This window comes from Lithobates pipiens, unplaced genomic scaffold, assembly GCF_037356315.1.
Source record: "Lithobates pipiens isolate NorthernLeopardFrog02 unplaced genomic scaffold, aLitPip1_a1.2 Scaffold_8, whole genome shotgun sequence".
Taxonomy (NCBI): Eukaryota; Metazoa; Chordata; class Amphibia; order Anura; family Ranidae; genus Lithobates; species Lithobates pipiens.
Genome location: NW_027507903.1, coordinates 529,409,624 through 529,429,425, shown reverse-complemented (window position 1 = coordinate 529,429,425; position 19,802 = coordinate 529,409,624). Strand labels below are relative to the sequence as shown.

The following is a 19,802-nucleotide window of genomic DNA, read 5'->3' as shown; positions in this document are numbered from 1 at the left end:
TCCCTCTTAAACACTTAATTAAGAATCTAGATCTACCACTGACGGAGAGATTCAGATTCCATCAAATTTCTCACTTTCTACACTCCATTTGGACCGAAAAACCTCTCCCTCCTAGCTTCACAGAGTATGAGACATGGTGTGGTCAGGGTCCGGAGCAGAGGGGAGGTATCTCTTGCATTTACTCTTCACTGACGCAGCCCAAATCTAAGACTTCAATTATGCTCAAATGGGAGGAGGACTTGCAGTTTAATTGGGACCTGGGGCCCTGGCACACGGCGATCTCATTGTCCTACAAAGGAATCCTAAACACGTCTCTAGCAGAGGCCAGTCTAAAAATTATGCTACGTTGGTACTACACCCCAGCTAGGCTGGCCAGCATGTACCCCTCTACTGATCCGCTGTGCTTCAGGGGTTGTCGCCTCACGGGCACTCTGGCCCACATATGGTGGGAGTGCCCCAGGTTACGCCCCTTTTGGCGAAAAATCTTTAAAATTATTGATGGGATCGCTGGGTTCCGAGCCCCCAGGTCCCCTACCATCGCTCTCCTTAATGCACCAATTGTCAAGACCTCAAGACATACTATGAAACTGATACGATTTATTCTGATAGGAGCCAAACTCACCATTGCAAAAGCTTGGAAACAGCCCTCTGTTTCTGTCAAGGCTGCTCAGAGAAAAATCTCCTGGATAATGGCACAAGAGAAAATGGCTAGCATAATCTCTGACTCCCGCTCTAAATTTGACATTGTTTGGGAACCATGGGCTCTTCATATGGGCATCTCCTTGACTCATGCCCCAATGGGGCGATGATCACTCGCAATTGTCTCTAGATCATTGGCACTTAGGTAGTTGGCACGGAACTTTGTTTTAAATCTGGCTCACTCTACTGGATCCCCCTTTCTTTCCTCTTTATCCCTCTCTACCCCTTCTTCTTCCTTCTTTTCCCCTCTTTACTTTCATGCTTGGCTCGGATGGCCGACAGCTGACCTCAAATTTTTCACATGTATACATAGTAGTGACAGATGTGATCCGTTAGGCGATTGTAGGGGCGGAAGGGATGGTCTCCCATGAGTGGAGGCTCTCTGGTTAGGTCCCTCACTCGGCACAGCATGATCCCGCGAGGGGTGTCGAGTGACCCAGGGACCGCTGGGGCTCTTCCCCGACCACGTGGTCAGGGATCTTCAGTGGACATCACTGAATTTTGCCCTTCCTTGATCAGTGCTCTCCCTTTAAGGAGTACTGGTTTGGATAGGGTTACTGGACCTCACTTACCCTTTGATGGGTGGATCCAACTCAACTTGCTTTGTTTAATTGTATTTTTATGCATTGTTCTAGTGCTGTGTTAAGTCATCTGTTGGCCATGTGGGCCTGTATCTTGTTTCCTATGCTGTATTCGAAAATAAAATATTTTGAAAGTAAAAAATATTATATTTGTGTGAATTTCAATGTACAACTGCAGTAAAGTTCAGACACCTTTAAAAAGATAACACAAGTGTATCAGCTGGAACTACCAAGCTTTCACACATGGCATATTTAATGTTATTTTTTTCCAACCTGTTAGGTACAGCAAATACAGTAATTATGTAAATAAATCTGAAAGGATATGTTGTGTTTGAATTTGTTTCCTGCAGGTTGTACATTTATACATTTTTACTAAGACAGACCCTATATAGGAGGTCATATCCAATCACAAGGCAGGCTGCCAGTCAAGGATCAGGCTGTTTGAGTGATAATGGGTACCTCCAACATCAGTAGCCCAACGTGTTGGAAACATCTCTGTGTTACCTAGTAAATCCATCTTGAAAGATGATGTTCTAAACTGCTGCTTAAATCTGATCCCTAGCTTTTAGTGAAGATTAAATAGTTTGCTTGGACAATATGCCACAAACAGGTAGATGTCTGCTTGCTCAGCTACATACCCCCCCCCCCCCCCCCTACCTGGAACAGCGTTTGATACTACTTTTATTATTCTTTGCTCATCTTCAAATGTAGAGATGTTAGAAAGCTGTGGCAAAATCTATTTACGGTATTTTCCTCTTTAACTCTCATCCTAGTAATTCAACACAGGAGCCCCAACTGTTCATGCACTATCTGTAGCCTAAATAATTGCTGTTTAGATAATAATTTATCTAGCCAGACACTGCTGGGAGTTTTGCTGAATTCAACAGGAGTCACAGGACCTTCTATAGCTGTGATTCTCAACCAGGGTTCTGTGGAACCTTAGGGTTCTTCCTAAGGTTGCTAGGGGTTCCTTCAGCATTGGGCAATTTCTGCCTCTCAGATAAGTTCCCACTGACACCATTGATCTTCTTAGCTATCTGTAAAGAGGTAATTCTTCCCAATGACCACAAGTGTAAGAACCAATCTCCCCACTGACCATCACACTAATGTATCATGAGTTATAGATTTCTAATTTTTAGCAGGGGTTCCCCGAGATCGACAAACTATTTCAAGGGTTCCTCTGTGTTGAAAAGGTTGAGAACGGCTTTTCTATAGCATAGTTACACTCCCTTGCATTGAAGTGATGTCATCCACCCTTGTAACCTTCAATACAATCCAACCCAGGAGTTTACCTTGTGTGGACTTCTGCAGCTGGGAGAAAGTGAGGGATCTGTGGAGTGAGGAAGGGTGTATCAGAAGACATTCTTCTCTGAATTGGTAGGTGACAGTTTCCCTTTCTAGAAAATTACAGTGAGAAAAAATGAGGAGGCTACGATTGTTGAATAACTTTCTGAAAAGGTTAGTTGCCTAGTTTTCTGTGGCTTCAATACTGCATTTTTTTAGCATGCAGCTAGTAAAACGACCTAGTAAGAAAGTCAGCAGCCCTGAGCTACATACCTCTTTTGTGTCAATGACTCAGAAAACAGCTTTTGCATCAGCCTGTCTATGTTTCTCAATCAAGCTGGACTGGGACAAATAGTAAGCCGGGGCATTTTAGAGCCACACATTTAAAAAAAAAAAAAAAAAAAAGTTAAATAATGACACGTACCAGCTTTTTTCCAGGGGCAGGGGGGTGCATGGGTGGACATTTGCAGGGGCAAGTTGGTCCTCCACATTGTAATGTAAAGGGGCACTGTGATATAAAGAGGACTGCACTGTAAAGGGACTGTAATAATTACAGTTCCACTGTACTGTGCAGTTTTCTTAATACTATAGGACCCCTTTACATTACAGTGCCCCTTGCAGTCGAACCCCCCTATTTCTCTCTCTTTTTTTTTTTTATCCAACAAACTTTTATTAAGTTTGTATAGGTACATTACAAGCATATTCTCTTAGCATTCAGTGTTGCATCACAGTATACATACACTTTAGATAGCATTTTGGAGCTCAGTGCAATTTATTCAACCAACATAATGCCACTTTATTCCCTTTTATCGTTCCACCTCTCATCGTCCTCACACAAGATTTACTCCCCACAGTCTATCCACTATCAAGTCCTCTGGAGCTAGTCCCAGTATATGAAAGTGGTCAGCCTTCGCGCCGCTAAGTGGTAATGAGTGACTAGAGTGGAACAAAATCCAAAATCAAAATTAATGAAACACAGATGCTGTGAAAAAGAGCCTGAGTGATATAAAGTGCAAATGCTAACTAAAAAATGCAGCAGGACAAAATAGTGAACACAAACTATCAAATAATGGATATAGAGTTTTTTTCACGGCATTATATGTATGCACATATTTATATTAGTTTGAATTTGTGTATTTATTTGAGTGGCACGATTTGCGCAGGACCCACCCCTCTATAGTCCCAGTATATCTAGCCACCTTGCCCATAGTTTCTCAAACTTGTGTGTGTACCTCTATGTTGGTAAATAAATTTTTCCATATGTAGTGTCTTTCCAATGTTTTCAATCCATTCTTTCGTGGTCGGAGGAGCCTTGGCTCTCCAATGTAGCATAATTAGTTTCCTTGCCTGGAATAAGACTCTATGCACAGCCTCTCTGCAGTGTTCTTCCCACTCGTATTCCTCCAAAGCACCCAAGAGGCACACTCTCGGGTCCTGTGGGAGGGATATTTTAAATACTGAGTTGACCATGTTCACCACATCAGCCCAGTATGTATGTAGTTTGGGGCAACGCCATAGCATGTGGATGAGACTACCGTGTTCTCTTTTACACCTAGTGCATATGGGGTCAAACTGCGGGTTCATCAAGTAAAGCCTGTGAGGGGTGTAGTACGTTCTGAGCAGCATATACAACTATGTCAGCCTTTGAGATACATTTAATGAGCATTTACCCACTGCCTGGAATACTTCCTCCCACTGTTCCCCATCTAGCTGTCCAGCATCAGCCTCCCACTTTTCCCTAATCTTCAGAGGATGCCACCTCATCACGGACTGCAACAGGATTGCATACCATTGAGATATAAATCCTTTGGATGAGGCGGCATCCTCTAAGAGGCTGAACACAGCGGTCGGGGATAATCGCCACTCCGAGGAGCGACGTTGTGCTGCCACAGCGTGACTCAGCTGTATATATTGAAAATACATTGATGGTGGAAGACCATAGGTTTCCTTTAAATCCGCAAATGTATTCCCATTACGGAATATGTGTTTGAGGTGTGTATCTCCTCCAACTATTTCCCGCTTCTAGCTTGGCCAGTTCTGTGTAGGTGTCATTCCACCAAATAGGGCTGTACTCAGTGTAACCATCTGCATTTTGAATATATTTGGATTTATTCCATACTTTTTGGATTAAATTGAGGGTAGAGTATTTCTTGTGAGGTTTGGCGAAGGCCAATCCCTCCAACACCATTGGGATGGGACCCCTACGTACATTGTGCATTAATAGTTTTTGTGAGGAGCTTTGTGGCCTATACTCCACCCCCCTGCTGACAGAAACATACCATTGAGGTGCTGCAGCTGAGCCACCAAGTAGTAGATCCAAGAGTTTGGTAATGCCAAGCCCCCGCTGTCTTTGGGCCTTTGCAAATGTTCTAGTTTAATCCTAGGATTTTTATCTTTCCATATAAAACTGTGGAAAATAGTGTTTATGGTGTGGAATGTCTTCAGTGGGATTATCATGGGGGTGTTGTGAAGAAAGTACAATAGTTGCGGTATAAAGATCATCTTAATTAAGTTCACCCTACCCGCAACTGAGAGGAAGAGGGATTTCCAAGTTTTAGCCTTATCCTGAAACCTCAGTAGTAGAGGGGCAATGTTTAATTGCAAAACCCCTAGGTTTGGCTGTAATTTGGATTCCCAGGTATTTAAAGTATGTGGCCATGGGTATAGGGCAAGCAGAATTGATTATCTGTGTATCGTCCCCATCTAGCAGGAGAAGGGCGGATTTTGACCAATTGATAAGTAATCCTGAGAATTCTCCAAATCTGGATATGGTCGACATGGCTTCCTTAAGGGAGGTATCCGTATCTACTAGCAGAAGCAACGTGTCATCTGCATAGAGCATGACCCTTTCCTGCACGCCACCGTAACCCCTATTTCTCTCTAATCAGAGTGCCACCTTTTACTCTCTGCCTCCCCTTCACAGTTATACCTTCATCAGGACAGAGGCAGGACTCAGCATGTGTGTCCTCTCCAGGATCTCCCCGCCAACAATGTCATCCTATCAGCAGGGCAGGGGGTGGGAGGAGCTTCAGATCTGGATCATATTAACAAGTGGGCTCCTTGCAAATCTCCAGCTCCTCCCACCCTTCCAATGATGTCATCCTATCAGCAGAGCAGAGCAGGGAAAGGAGACACGGCATGGCCTCATAGTGGAAGGTGATCAGCGACTGTGGTTCATGTTAGCCCTCTCCGGACCGCGGTCACCACTTACCTCCTGCAGTGTGGCCCGGTCATCAACAGGCTATGGACTGGTACCAGGTTTGGGGACCCCTGCATTAGCCAGCTCTTGTTAGGGCATGCAGCCCTGCAGCTGCTAAATGTTTCTAAATGTTTTTATTTCTTATATATATTTATATTAGGCCAACAATTTTATGCAGCACATATTATACATTCACCTTAGTCCCTGCCTGCCCGTAAGGAGCTTACAATCTAGGGTGCCTATCTCACATGCATACATGCTAGAGAGAGGCACGAATTAAACTATCACCATATATTTGGAGTGTGGGAGTAAACCCACACAAACACAGGGGGAAGATGGAAATGCCATGCAGGTGGTATAATGTTTGGGATTTGAACCAATAACCCTAGTGTTGAAAAGCAGAAATGCTAACTACTAAGCGACTGTTATCAATTAACCAAAAAAAGAGCTTCTCTTGAATATACCACGGAATAAAAAAAGACACACAGAAAATGTTGTTTGTATGTTTACTACCACGGCTTTATTTGTGCTTCAGTTTTCCACTTGCTGCTGAGATATTGAGCATTCCTTTTGTAATAGTTAAATGTAAAAGGTATATTCAATGTATAAGCCATTCTTTTAAATCAATCAGCCTATATGTATTATGACTGTAATCTCCGCTGGTTTTGAACTATGCAGCATAAAGCCCTGCGTTAAAGAAAACAGAGCGTAGCCTATTAACATCTAATGAAAGAAGCAGGACTATCTTGTACACAGGCTGCAGAACAAGATGAAAAATCATGTTTTGTTAGGAATTCTGCGCCCTCGTGCAGCTCATCTCCCCACATCTAATCTGAAACGTAAGCTGCAGGCAACCTCAGGCACAAACACAATGATCTTTTAATGATTTGGGTTGATTTAATAGGGGAAATGCTAAACAGATTGGACAAGTAGGTCTGCGCTGAGATGGCTGGGTAAAATACATTTCTATCTCTAGATAGAAGAGTATACAGAGTAAGTAACATGAAGAGAGGAGGGTTATTTTCATTTACAACTGCTAACTGGGGTCAAAGCAGTCATAGCTGTAGATTGTCTAGCTGAGTGGGACCCATGCACACGATTTTGTGCCTTGAGGTGTGCTACAGTAAAGGGAAACTGTTACTTTGCCTATTCAGTGCAAAGTTGACAGTGCCTGTGAAGAGGCCCATCCGACCTACTAACACTCACCTTCCTAGTGCTTCATTGTCGCACCTTCCTCTACCAGTCCTCTACCAGTGTGAAAAATACCTGGTGCTTATTTGCATGTGGGAGCATGCCCAACCACTAGGCCTGCGTATTGTCACATGACAGAGAGGGAGTCATCACAGCACTGGGGGATTGCCCAACAGTAATGGGCATAGTGACAGTGCCTCTTTAAGGCCACCCTATCATTTTGAATAAGCTCTCAACGTGATACAGAAAGTACCTGTATTTTTTTCGGGAGAATGCTTTACACTATTACATACAGAGCATACATATTTTGTTGTGTTATATGCTTGATTGAAACTTTTGCTGTGAGACAATGCAAGGTAAAATGCTTGTCCTATCTGTTGTTACTGCAATGTATGGTTATGCAGAAAACGACGTCTTCTGTGTTCAATTCCATTCATTTTGAAAGACACTGCAATGCACCTAGCAACCATACAACAATGTACATGTGTTGTAGCATACCATGATGCACAGACACAATGTACTTATTTGAACCATTGTGCTGTGTGCTCAACATTCAATCCTATGGAGATTTTGTACTCTAGAGCCATATGTTTGTGCATGCGGTGTGCCAGGTATGCCTGGTCACACCCTAATCATCCCTGTGCGGCGTAGTTTCCCCTTACTGCCTGGGTCCGCGTCATTTACCGGCCGCTCCTTTTTCTGAATGAACACAGTGAGTGGTTGGTACAGATCACCCACTGTGTTCATTTATAACTGAAGCCCAGTAAACTGTGTTTACTAGGCTTCAATTTGTGAATGAACAGGAAGCTACTCAGTACAGAGCACTTTCCATTCATTCATTGTCCAGTCCTCAGTCCCCTTCTCTGTCACAAAAGTGAGACATCAGGTGGGTATGCTTAGACCCCCAATATTTCACCAAAGCCCCCAGTTGAGCTCCTAAAAGAATTGTGATTAAAAAATATTGCAATAAATTAATACAAATTTAACACTACTGACACTGTCCAACTGACAACTGTTTTCCATTTATAAGTGTGTGTCTGTCTGTCTGTGTGTGTGTATATATATATATATATATATATATATATATATATATATATATATACACACTACATTCCCAAAAATGTACTGAGACGCCTGCCTTTACACAAACATGAACTTGAATGCCATCCCATTCTTCGTCCGTAGGGTTCAATATTGAGTTGGCCCACCCTATAACAGCTTCAACTCTTCAGGGCAGGCTGTCCACAAGGTTTAGGAGTGTGTTAATGGGAATGTTTGACCATTCTTCCAGAAGTGCATTTGTGAGGTCTTGCACAAAGCAAGGTCCAAAAAAGACATGTATGAGTGAGTTTGGGGTGGAGGAACTTGACTGGCCTGCACAGAGTCATGACCTCAACTCGATAGAACACATTGACTCATCCATGTCTTTATGGATAGCTGCAAAGGGTGGACCAACTCAATATTGAACCCTACGGACCAAGACTGGGATGCCATTAAAGTTCATGTGTGTGTAAAGGCAGATGTCCCAATACATTTGGTAATATAGTGTGTGCATCCATCTCTCTCTCTCTCTCTACACACACACAGACACGCATGTGTGTATGAGCTTTGGAGGGCACAGGGTACCTACTCTCTATAGAATGAATGAATGACTTGTATAGCGCTACCTATATGAACTGAATCACCTCAGGGCACTTTTCTGGCCACCAGTGTCCATCTGCAGCTGTTTATGCAGTCCTTTAACCTGTAGAGTCCCAAAACACTTACAACATTGACATACATATACACATATTATGGCCAATTTTTTTTGGACAGGGTCTAATTAACCTACCAGCATGTCTTTGGAGTGTGGGAGGAAACCAGAGTACCCAGAGGAAACCCACACAGGCACAGGGAGAACATGCAAACTCCAGGCAGATAGTGTTGTGGTCGGGATTTGAACCAGCAACCCTATTGCTGCTAAGTGAAAGTGCTAACCACTACACCACTGTGCTGCCCTAATTGAATAATCATTGTACCATGTACGCATGGGCATGGCACTGAATATTTTAACAAACAGCCCTGTGGCTTTGTGGCCAATATCTTCCTGGAAAGGGGCAAGTAAGTATTAAACCAACAGGGGGAACTGGAAGTAGATCAAGGTACAATATACTGTAAGTATGGGGTTTAAGTAGAACTGTAGGCAAAACTTTTTTTTTTTGGATTGATTATCCCCATTAAAGAGATTTGCCTTCACTTCCTGTCTCATAGACAAATAAGAAGTGAGAGGAAATCCCTGAAAATTAAGGGAAACCTTTGGGGACCCCCAAGCCATCAGAACTAGTGTCCCTTTTGAAAGATTTCCCCTCTATTACTTTTCTGGGGATACCCCAAAATGTGGGATTTTCTTTTACCTTCACTTTCAATGATAAAGGTAAAGAGGATATATAGAGAGGATTAATCTCTCTAATGGGGGCACAGACAGCAATAAAAATTGACAGGTGTTGTAATCCCTCTCTACTCTGTTTGAAACTAAAGAACGCGTTTTACCCTTGGTTATACTTTAGGGCAGTGATTCTCAACCAGGGTTCCGTGGAACGCTAGGGTTCCTCCAGAGGTTGCTGGGGGTTCCTTCAGCATTGGACCATTTCTGCCTCTTGGATAAGTCCCCGCCAACACCATTTATCCTTTTAGCTATCTGTAAGGAGGTAATTCTTCCCAATGACCACAAGTGTAAGGACCGTTCTTCCCACTGACCATCACACTAATGTATCATGAGTTGTAGATTTCTAATTTTTAGCAGGGGTTCCCTGAGACTGAAGAACTATTTCAAGGGTTCCTCTGTGTTGAAAAGTTTGAGAAAGACACACAGGAGACTCAACCCACTACTGTGCCATAGAGTAAAGCTGCTCGGGCAGCTTTTGTCTGGCCCTTGACGAACTGCGTGGCATCTAATATTCACATCTCTTATTCTACAATGGATTTACATTACACACAAATATACTTACTGTCAAATACAAAGTATAAGTATATTGATACTCTATCAAAGCATGAAACAATTACTGTATAAACTCATTGATTTAATTTTCGAAAGTATTAGAATTTTTATTTAGTTTACTGCTACTTTGAAACATCCGATCACACACAAAGAAACGTATTTTATCATTTTCTTACACATGACTTAGTATGATATGAACAGAGCTGTACTGGGCTTAATAAACATCCTTTAACTTCAGCAAATCAGCCCCAATCCTTGGCTAATCCATTACATAGGTAATCCAAGTACTGACACCTATGTCATGCTAAAACAGTAATAAGCAGAGACGCATACTAATTCCTTTCACACCAATTTGACAGAGATAGTAAATATATGGTAATTTTATACAACATTATTTCCAAATGCCGTCACTGTCTGCATAAATCATTTTGAACCAGAGTGTTCAGGGACCATTGTGTTGCTATATTCCATAGCAGTTGCGTGGGGCCCCCTTTGGCTACAGTTATACTTTTAGGGGCTAAAAGAAAGAACAAAAGCAAACAGACCCTTGGGATCTGGGAAATTTGTATAAGCGATATTAGATTAGTTCAATTATTATTTATTCACTGCTTATTATAACGTGGATTTGAAGTTCTCAATGTACGTGCCACTGTAATTATTTAATATGCATGCATTGTGAGTTTTCTGTAGATCTGCAGTATGTGACATAGACGGTTGTTCAGTAAGGCAGTGTAAAGATCAATGATAATTTACAATGTACATTAACCAATGGCAACCTATCAAAAATCATCAGTTTCTTGAGTAAACTCAGATTTGATTGGCTGCTATGAATTACTGTATATTGCATATTATATTTGCTTGCCTTATTGAATAAGCGCAAAAATCCTAAAATGAATGCTGGGCTTTATGTACACATGACGAGAAATTGAAGCAAAATTGAAGGGAAAGTTGGAAACCAACTCCTATAACAATTCCCTAGTGCGAAAGCATTGCAATTTATATTGTAATGAATGGAGGGGGGGTGGTTGTTGTGGTTCTAAATGGAGATGACGGTCAAGAGCTGTGGGGTTTCATGACGAAGAGCAGGCATGCTTGGCCATAACAATCTCGTGCTAACTGATGTGAATACTGAAATAACTCTCACCTCCTAGGCATGTGGTCTCAGCTCAGCTCAGGGTTTGGGTCAGCAAAGAGAGGCTTGCACTGTGGAGACCTGACTGTACCTGGCCTGTGGACAGAAAACAGGGGCTTCAGAATACCATCCAATCACAGAATTATTTTACTAAATCAGTTAGCAGAAGATTGCAAAAGTCAAAATGGGAAAAAAAATGAGGGCATGCATATTACTTTTTTTAATCTTAAGATTTAATAAAACAGTTACTGTAGACAGAAAGCATGACTGACAAGACAAGAATGACTTACACAGGGAGTAATATGAAAATAAATATTGGTACACTGGTGGGATACAAATGACAGCTAAGAATAGGCTAAAATAGCTATGACTTTTAATGAGACAAAAATAACAGACATGATGATGTAATTACGAAATACGTTTTTTTAATACATAGTAACCACACCTCCCTTTTTGTCAATTCATTTACTAGGTACAGTACATCTGACTAGATAATTTTTTCACTAATAACATAACATTAAGAACAGAATGAAAGCCCTAATAATCATTTACAAATTTATCATTTTATGGAAACTTCTGTATATTCGCTAATCATCATTTGTACACTGTATTGTCAAAAGTATTGTGACACCTGCCTTTACATGCATATGCACTTTAATGGCACCCCAGTCTTAGTCTATAGGGTTTAATATTGAGTTTACTTTGTGCACTGGTTCAAAACCTTTGGTGGAGGGGGATTATGGTGTGGAGTTATTTTTCAGGGATTGGGCTTGGCCCTTTCGTCCCAGTGAAGGGAACTCTTAAGGCGTCAGCTTACCAAGACATTTTGGACAATTTCATGCTCCTAACTTTGAGGGAACAGTTTGGGGATGACCCCTTCCTGTTTCAACATGATTGACCACCAGTGCACAAAGCAAGGTCCATAAAGACATGAATGAGAGCGTTTGGGATGGAGGAACTTGACTTAAGTCCAAAACTCAACACGATTGATGATTTAGGGTGGAGACAGCAGGCTAGGTCTTCTTGTCCGCCTCTGGAAAAATGGTCAAATTTTCCCATAGACACACTACTATACCTTGTGGACAACCTTCCCAGAAGAGTTGAAGCTGTTATAGCTGCAAAGGGTGGACCAACTCAATATTGGGTTACCAAGACTGGGATGCCATTAAAGTACATGTGTGTGTAAAGGCAGATCTCCCAATACTTTTGACAATATAGTGTTTTTGTTTATATGATCTCCAATCTGTGGTCTTGGGGTTAAGAATAGTTGCCAACATTTTAAAGCCATATTCAAGTCTCATATCTTTTTTAGCGCTTTGCAGACCTGTTCCCCTGCATGTTTTGATTTGAAAGTGATTTTTGCGTTGATCACCTTAAATTACTTTTTTTTTCTCATTGTAAATTATGTTTCCTGCTATGCTACTCTGCTACTCTGTGCTGGCATCATTGAATAACAGCCATAGCCCTCAGCATAAATGTCCTTACATAGACTTCTTTTTCTCTGAAATAAATTGGGTGTGTCTGACCCCAGGTCTCTTACTGAGTGCTGATTATTGAGTGTACTAGCTCTAAAAGTGGTGCCTATTTACACACCCCGTACATCCTCTGTAAGACTATAAAAATGCAGGTTGTTAGTATCACCTGGCTTTTATATTAATTTCTGTAATTTGAGGCTTTAAAATTATTTCCAGGAAAGCTACTGCTGATCTATTCTATCTCATTTCCTGACTCATAATACAATTTTTGAAGACTAAGGATACTATACAGTATAGAATAAACTAAAGAAATGAGTGGCTTTAAGGTATTACAAAGAATAGAATAACAGAGTGCACCCTCCTCCCAATAGGATAGATTGAAGGGAAATGTTGAGATCTCTGGTCTCCTATCAGAGATGTCGGAACACATAGGATGTGAGCATGGGGACTATAACGGGGCACATATACTAAGTTAGAGAAAGGTTAGAATCAAAACTTTATACATATAAAAACAATTTATTCAAAGAGAAGATACAATACAGTATGAAAATATGATATTTCAAAGATATGGGTCACAATTTGTAGAGACGGGTGAGGTAATCGCTCAACTAGTTTCGCTTCACAGCTTCATCAGGACATTACCTACGTCTAGAAATACATGAATTTAGTATAACAAGTCATTAAGTATATAAAACACAATAAAGGAGGAGATATATGAAAAAGAAAAACAATTACATATGGAGACATACTTAAAAGGTTTGTAACGCAAGAGCGCTCATCCTACCTCTCCGACCCTGCTCCTGAACTGAACTAAATAACACCAGTGTGTACTATCGAATGAAGAAAACTGGTGGATAAGGTGAAGGGAAGTAAAGGAAGGTGAACAACTCCCCCCTGAGGTTTAACTGATGTCTTTCCTTACCCCCCCCCTTGCCAGTATATGTTCTTTTCCTGGGGATGCCTCGGTCTGGTATAGGTCCCTCCCCGGAAAGAGCGTACTCTAGATCCAGTGGTTGGCTATGCCTTTCTTGCAGACATGTAGCTATCTGGCCTACCCACCCATTGGACTCTCTCCTGCACCCCCCCTTCCTGACTCTCCCCCCCGTTCCCCCCGTTGCTAGGTGCACTACTGCTTTAACTGAGCCTGTGACTTGATATTGCCTGACCATTATACCACTGTGTTTATTTTCTGTTTATTTTCTGCTTATTTTTCTTTTCTTGCTCTTTGGCCTACGGCCTGTACCATTGTTGACACTGACAATCATTTGTTGTTATACTTCCCTCTGTAAATTCTCTCTGAAAATTTTCAATAAAAATACAATTGAAAGTGACCCATCCACAAAAAGTAGATAAACCATCAAGGTATCACAATGAGAATCAGAATGATAGGAAGGTTTAGGTAATTTTATAGATATCTTCAAGCATAGTTACCCCTTATTGAACTGAAAGGGGAAAAAGTGGATCCCGGAGGTATACAAATGGTCTAATTGGACCACTGATGACATGTATGGGGAGTGTAGGCAGGTAGTAGATTAGAGATAGTTTTCTTCCAGATCAGTTAGTTAGTGTACATGGTCTCTGTTCACCGCCAATGTCACACTATTGAGATGGAAGTAAACATTATACATGTATATTGCAATCGTCAGTATAGATAAAATATACCTGCGTGTAATGTCCTATAGGAACCATAATTTACCTGCACCACACGTGCCCAAGGTCCCCTCCGGGTCCGGTCGACCTGCGGAATTGGCGTACTAGTCGCCATTTTATACCCCTCAACCCCGCCATAACCTCAGCCCCGTGTCGCCGGCGCATGACGTCGGCGGGGTCAGGGGCCTGAACAGGGCGCCACGTCAGCTATCGCCGCGCGCATGCGCCCCGCAGAGCCGGACACCAGAAATCCACTTTTTCCCCTTTCAGTTCAATAAGGGGTAACTATGCTTGACAATATCTATAAAATTACCTAAACCTTCCTATCATTCTGATTCTCATTGTGATACCTTGATGGTTTATCTACTTTTTGTGGATGGGTCACTTTCATTCACCTTCCTTTACTTCCCTTCACCTTATCCACCAGTTTTCTTCATTTGATAGTACACACTGGTGTTATTTATTATATCCAGCAACTTGGAATGCAAACTTTAATACCTGATATTAAAATTGACCTTGTGTTCCCTCAGTGCACCCTTTTTATCCTATTTTTTAATCTTTCACTTGGCACCACAACCACCTTTTTACTTTTCATCACCATCACCTCTTTTTCGTGGCTTTTCCCCTTTTAACAATCTTAGTTTAATTAAAGAGAAATCTTCTCTTTTATTTATATCTTATATTTCTTCATACATAGTTATTGATCACTACCTCTGGATCAATAGTCGACACTTTGGAAAATTCCCCTCCCAGTTCCCGGGAAAGACTTTCTCTCTGCTTTGTGCCATCGAGCCTGACCCAGTTCAGGAGCAGGGCCGGAGAGATAGGATGAGCGCTCTTGCGTTACAAACCTTTTAAGTATGTCTCCATATGTAATTGTTTTTCTTTTTCATATATCTCCTTCTTTATTGTGTTTTATATACTTAATGACTTGTAATACTAAATTCATGTATTTCTAGACGTAGGTAATGTCCTGATGAAGCTGTGAAGCGAAACTAGTTGAGCGATTACCTCACCCGTCTCTACAAATTGTGACCCATATCTTTGAAATATCATATTTTCATACTGTATTGTATCTTCTCTTTGAAAAAAATTGTTTTTATATGTATAAAGTTTTGATTCTAATCTTTCTCTAACTTAGTATATGTGCCCCGTTATAGTCCCCATGCTCACATCCTATGTGTTCCGACATCTCTGATAGGAGACCAGAGATCTCAACATTTCCCTTCAATAGAATAAACTAAGTTGCAGGACTTTCTGGGTACACATACAATACTAATACATACCATATTTATATAAATAAAGGAAACCTTTTATTGCCATGTCAGCCTAAATATGCATATTTATTAAAACATTTAAACAAAGCAGCTGACTATGCTATGCCATTATAAATATTTCTTTTCATGCTCAGTATACATAGACATCTTTCATCCATACATACATTTTCATTAGTAACACATTAGAATCCACTGGATGAGTTGAAACTTCTCTCCACTGTATTCCAACAAGCACATGGAACCTTCTCAATGTTTGTCACGACCCAAAGTCTGATTCCTCAGGAGAATATGAAATAGATGGCATGTAAACCAGCCAACATTAATTAAAAACAGAAATATCCAAAGCTAAGAAATTGCTGAAGGTCTAACCAAGGGATCATGGGGAGGATATGAGGGGAAGAAAACAGATTTCTACACTACAGGCGTCCTATCACAAGGTCCTGCCAGGATTTGTAGCAGCCCTAATTAGAGATCACCTGGAAGGCAACTACTATATTCCCTTATAACACTCAACATCTCATTTTTGTTGAAGGTATATATCTGAAAGGATCTCAACATTAAAACCCACTAGGATTGCTGTAAGAATGTATGCACAAGTAGATACTCCATAAATTTGGTGCTGTGACATTAGAGTCAATTTCATTCAGGTAAAAGATAACATCCTCCCAGATACCATATGTTTTCCAGCTTGTATAGCTTCAGATCCTTTAAGTTGCTCTCTATGGCTTAGGTCCAAAAGCTTGAACATATACCTTGTATGAAATTAAGATTTTCAGATTCATTTACACAATGGAATATGGAGATCTATACTTCAGTTGCTGGGCTCCTACAGATCCTGGCAGGATGATAGGATATCTGTGGGGTAAAAATACTAAATCTTTCCCCCATATCCTCCCCACAGTGCCTGGGTTGGACCTTCAGAAATTGCTCAGTTTTGGATATCTCTATTTTTAATTAACATTGACTTGTTTATATACCACCTCTCTCATGTTCTCCTGAGGAAGTGGACTTATGTTTGTAACGCTACCCCAGCAACCACTTGGTAAGTTGGGTTTTATTTTCTGTGCCTCAACTCCAAAAATAACCTCAGCCCCTCTGACACACCTACCGTGTTTCCCTGAAAATAAGACCTACCCCGAAAATAAGACTTAGAGTTATTTTCCAAGAGGGCTGCAATATAAACCCTACCCAGAAAATAAGCCCTTGTTTAAAATGCTTGTAAAATCCTATAATCCATTCCATTACAGTAGTATATAATGTGCAATGTGTGTGTTTCTGTAATATAATTGCGGGGAAGAGAGATCCAACAGGCCTCAGAAGTTCAGAGTGGTGCTATAATGAAGATATTTGGCACAATTATAATAAGCCCTACTGTGTCTTTTGTTGCCAAAATTATTATAAGAGCCGGGATTATTTTCAGGGGAAACACGGTAGTTGAATAAAAGTTGCAAGTACTAAGAAGAATAAGTACACAAGTATAAATACATTTAACTTGGCCCTAGGTTAGCACCAGGAAATAAACACAAGACAGTTTAGTGGTAAATTAGCTCAATGCATTGGTAAGGGTTAGAATAAATGGTGGTTTCAGTATAAATGAGCACACAGAAGGTATGTTCTAGACAGTATAATCACTATGCTAAGGTATTTTAGAATAAAGTTCTGTACCACTAGATTGGGATTAACTCATGAGCAAGCAATATACAGCGCACTATATGTAGTCTAGAATATACTCTTGGAGAATGGCTAGGATATGGTGCAATGTCCCCTGACAGGTACCTCTAAGGTTGGCATAAGCAATAGGTGAAGATCTCTGAGTAGCAGCTGTATAGGGACAGTTTTTAGTTTTAACTCTTAGGTGGATAGCATGGGTGCACATGAAAATAGTCCAAGCCAAGCCTACAAGCAGCAACAAGGTTTCTAGATGGCTGTAAGGTCAGTTCCGAAAGTGCTAAATCTCTCTAGCAGGAAATAGTAAATCCCCATAGCAGCTGCTCACAAGTCCCAGTGATATTGCAGTTCACCCTCTGGTCACACACAGTGATAATTGCATTCTCTGCTCTGCACCCAGGTGACACTGTCTGCTGGAACCACCAAACTCAGCGTTCCAGTTCATGCCCAGGCAGCCGATATGCAACAGTGATGGTGCACACTGGACAGTGATGTGCACTCTCAGGTCTCCCTCACAGCAATAGGAAGCTGTGTCCTGTACAGCCTAAGAAGATGCAACTTTTTTCCAATCTTCCTGGCAATTTCTCTTGGGGAAATGCAGTTGAAGAGCTCTTGATTATGGTAGAGTGACTCTCCTCTGGACTACAGTTCCCACAGTGCAGTGCTGCCTGACTTAGTCTATTGAATTATTCCTGCTCAGCAGCTCCCTCCTCTTGCTGATATGACTTTTATCCAGTTCAGCACCGCAGGGCAGCAGCTACCAAAAGCAGCTGTAGCCAGTGTTTCTCTCAGTTTCCATTCCCAACCAAGCACCTGGCTACATACTCATGAAACACGTTGAGAAGGTTCTACCTGTTTGGTTGAATACAATGGAGAGAAGTCTCCACCAGCCTGGTGGATTTTAAAGGAGAAGTACAGCCAAAGCTCATTTGGCTCTACTTCTCTTGTGGATCACAGGAGGACAGTTCGTTCTGCACTCCTATGACCCATTTTCAGCAGAAAGTAGGCTGAAGTCCGCTGTCAGCTAACGTCACAGAGCTGGTCCAGGCTCCGGCAAGATCGTGACAATTAAGTCTATGATCACTCGGTTCTCAGTCTAAGCCCTTGTACACACGGTCAGACAGTCCGACCACAAAATCCGTCAGATTTTTTTGTTTGATCATTCGGAATGTGATGACGTTCGTTCGTTACGACGGGACTACGTTCAGGCTAGTAGCCAATAGCTTTTGTCTCGTAATTTGATCTGAGCATGCGTGCCACTTTGTACGGTCGGAATTCTCTACAAACGATCGGACAAAGGACGATCGGATCATGTTGTTGGAAAATTTTATATCCAGCTCTCAAAATTTGTTGGTCGGACCTTCCGATGGAAAAAGTCCGATGGAGCCCACACACGGTCGGATTATCTGGTCCGATCGGAAATTTTCCATTGGAATTTCCGACCGTGTGTACAAGGGCTTAGAGCCGATGGGAGACAGATGCAGCACTGGACCTGTTTAGGCTGATACAATAAAAAAACATTTCTTTATACATACTGTATATGTATTGGTATTGCATGGGTACCCATGAAGGCCTGCAATGTGATTGCTTTTCTGTATTCTGTGTATGGGTAAGGGGATATTGCAAATCAAATGGTGGAGTCTAGTGAGTCTATTGTAACACTATGCAGTATGTTACTGTATACCTTTTTTTCTTTAAAGTACATACAACATTAAAACGTATAATTGAAATTAAAAAGTAATCCAAATCAGAATAAAAAAAAAAAAAAAGAAGTTTTGATTGTACAACTGGGGAGTATAGGAAACAAAGCAGATTTCAAACAACAGAAATATTCGGGATCACAGTAAAGACCCGTAAACCGATAAAAACCCAGAAATAGCCATCAACTCCCATTTGCTGCCCCTTAAAGAAATCCTGGTGCCCTTAGTAGTTAGAACTGTTATATCAAACAATGACAACTACATGTGGCTGCATTTCTCTCTTCTAATAAAGAGTTAATGCTCTTCAGTTGAATGTGCCCGGTATACCGTGCCTCTGTTTTCCTAAATTAAAGGAAAATGTTCTGTGTGCTCCTGTATGCATACTGTTGAAAGGAAGATAACTGTGAATGCTGAAGTGTGGGTGTGAATATGTTACATCCATAACCGGCATGTTTGTTACACACCTTACATAAACAAGAATACGTTATGTTAAATTAATCTGCAGTTACCATTTTCTACAAGATCTCCTCCGTCACTGAACAATTTTTCCTAGATTAAATTTATAATAAGGTGTGCTCTAATAGAATGCAACTCTGTTTTCTGTATTCCCTGACTATAACTGGCGATAGACGTAACACATCTTGGTAAGAATGACGTGTAGATTGACATAAGCCCATCCTCAATCAAACCAATATCCCCTGCTGCATGTATGCGTCTCATTGAAGGACAAATGTGGTGTACACATGGTTCACTCAGTGAGAAGGGGGAAAGACTGGCTAAGTACTTAGAGTTTTCCTAAAAATCGGGAAGATCTCTGTTGCAGTAAATTATTTCCTTTATTGTAAGAAGTAATTGCTTTCTCCACTGAAGTGTTCCTATTGTTGGCCAGCTTCTCTCCTGTGCATTGTATTGCCTGTCTACTTAGGAGTGGGATTGCCCTGTTTATGGACTACATGTCTATAAAAAGGT

The 19,802-nt window shown here is 41.2% G+C and overlaps 1 protein-coding gene across 3 annotated transcripts in view; it reads right to left on the bottom strand.

The window, feature by feature from the left end:
• Window positions 1–19,802, bottom strand: part of LRRTM4 (leucine rich repeat transmembrane neuronal 4) — a 1,033,192-nt gene that overhangs the window by 110,885 nt on the left and 902,505 nt on the right. The window contains exon 3 of one of the 3 annotated variants that reach the window (XM_077469507.1): window positions 11,076–11,159. The exons of the other annotated variants lie outside the window; for them this stretch is intronic. Coding sequence (XP_077325633.1) covers window positions 11,115–11,159 — 45 coding nt within the window. The 3' untranslated portion in view covers window positions 11,076–11,114. The remainder of the gene's footprint in view (window positions 1–11,075; window positions 11,160–19,802) is intronic. 3 annotated transcript variants of the gene reach the window in all.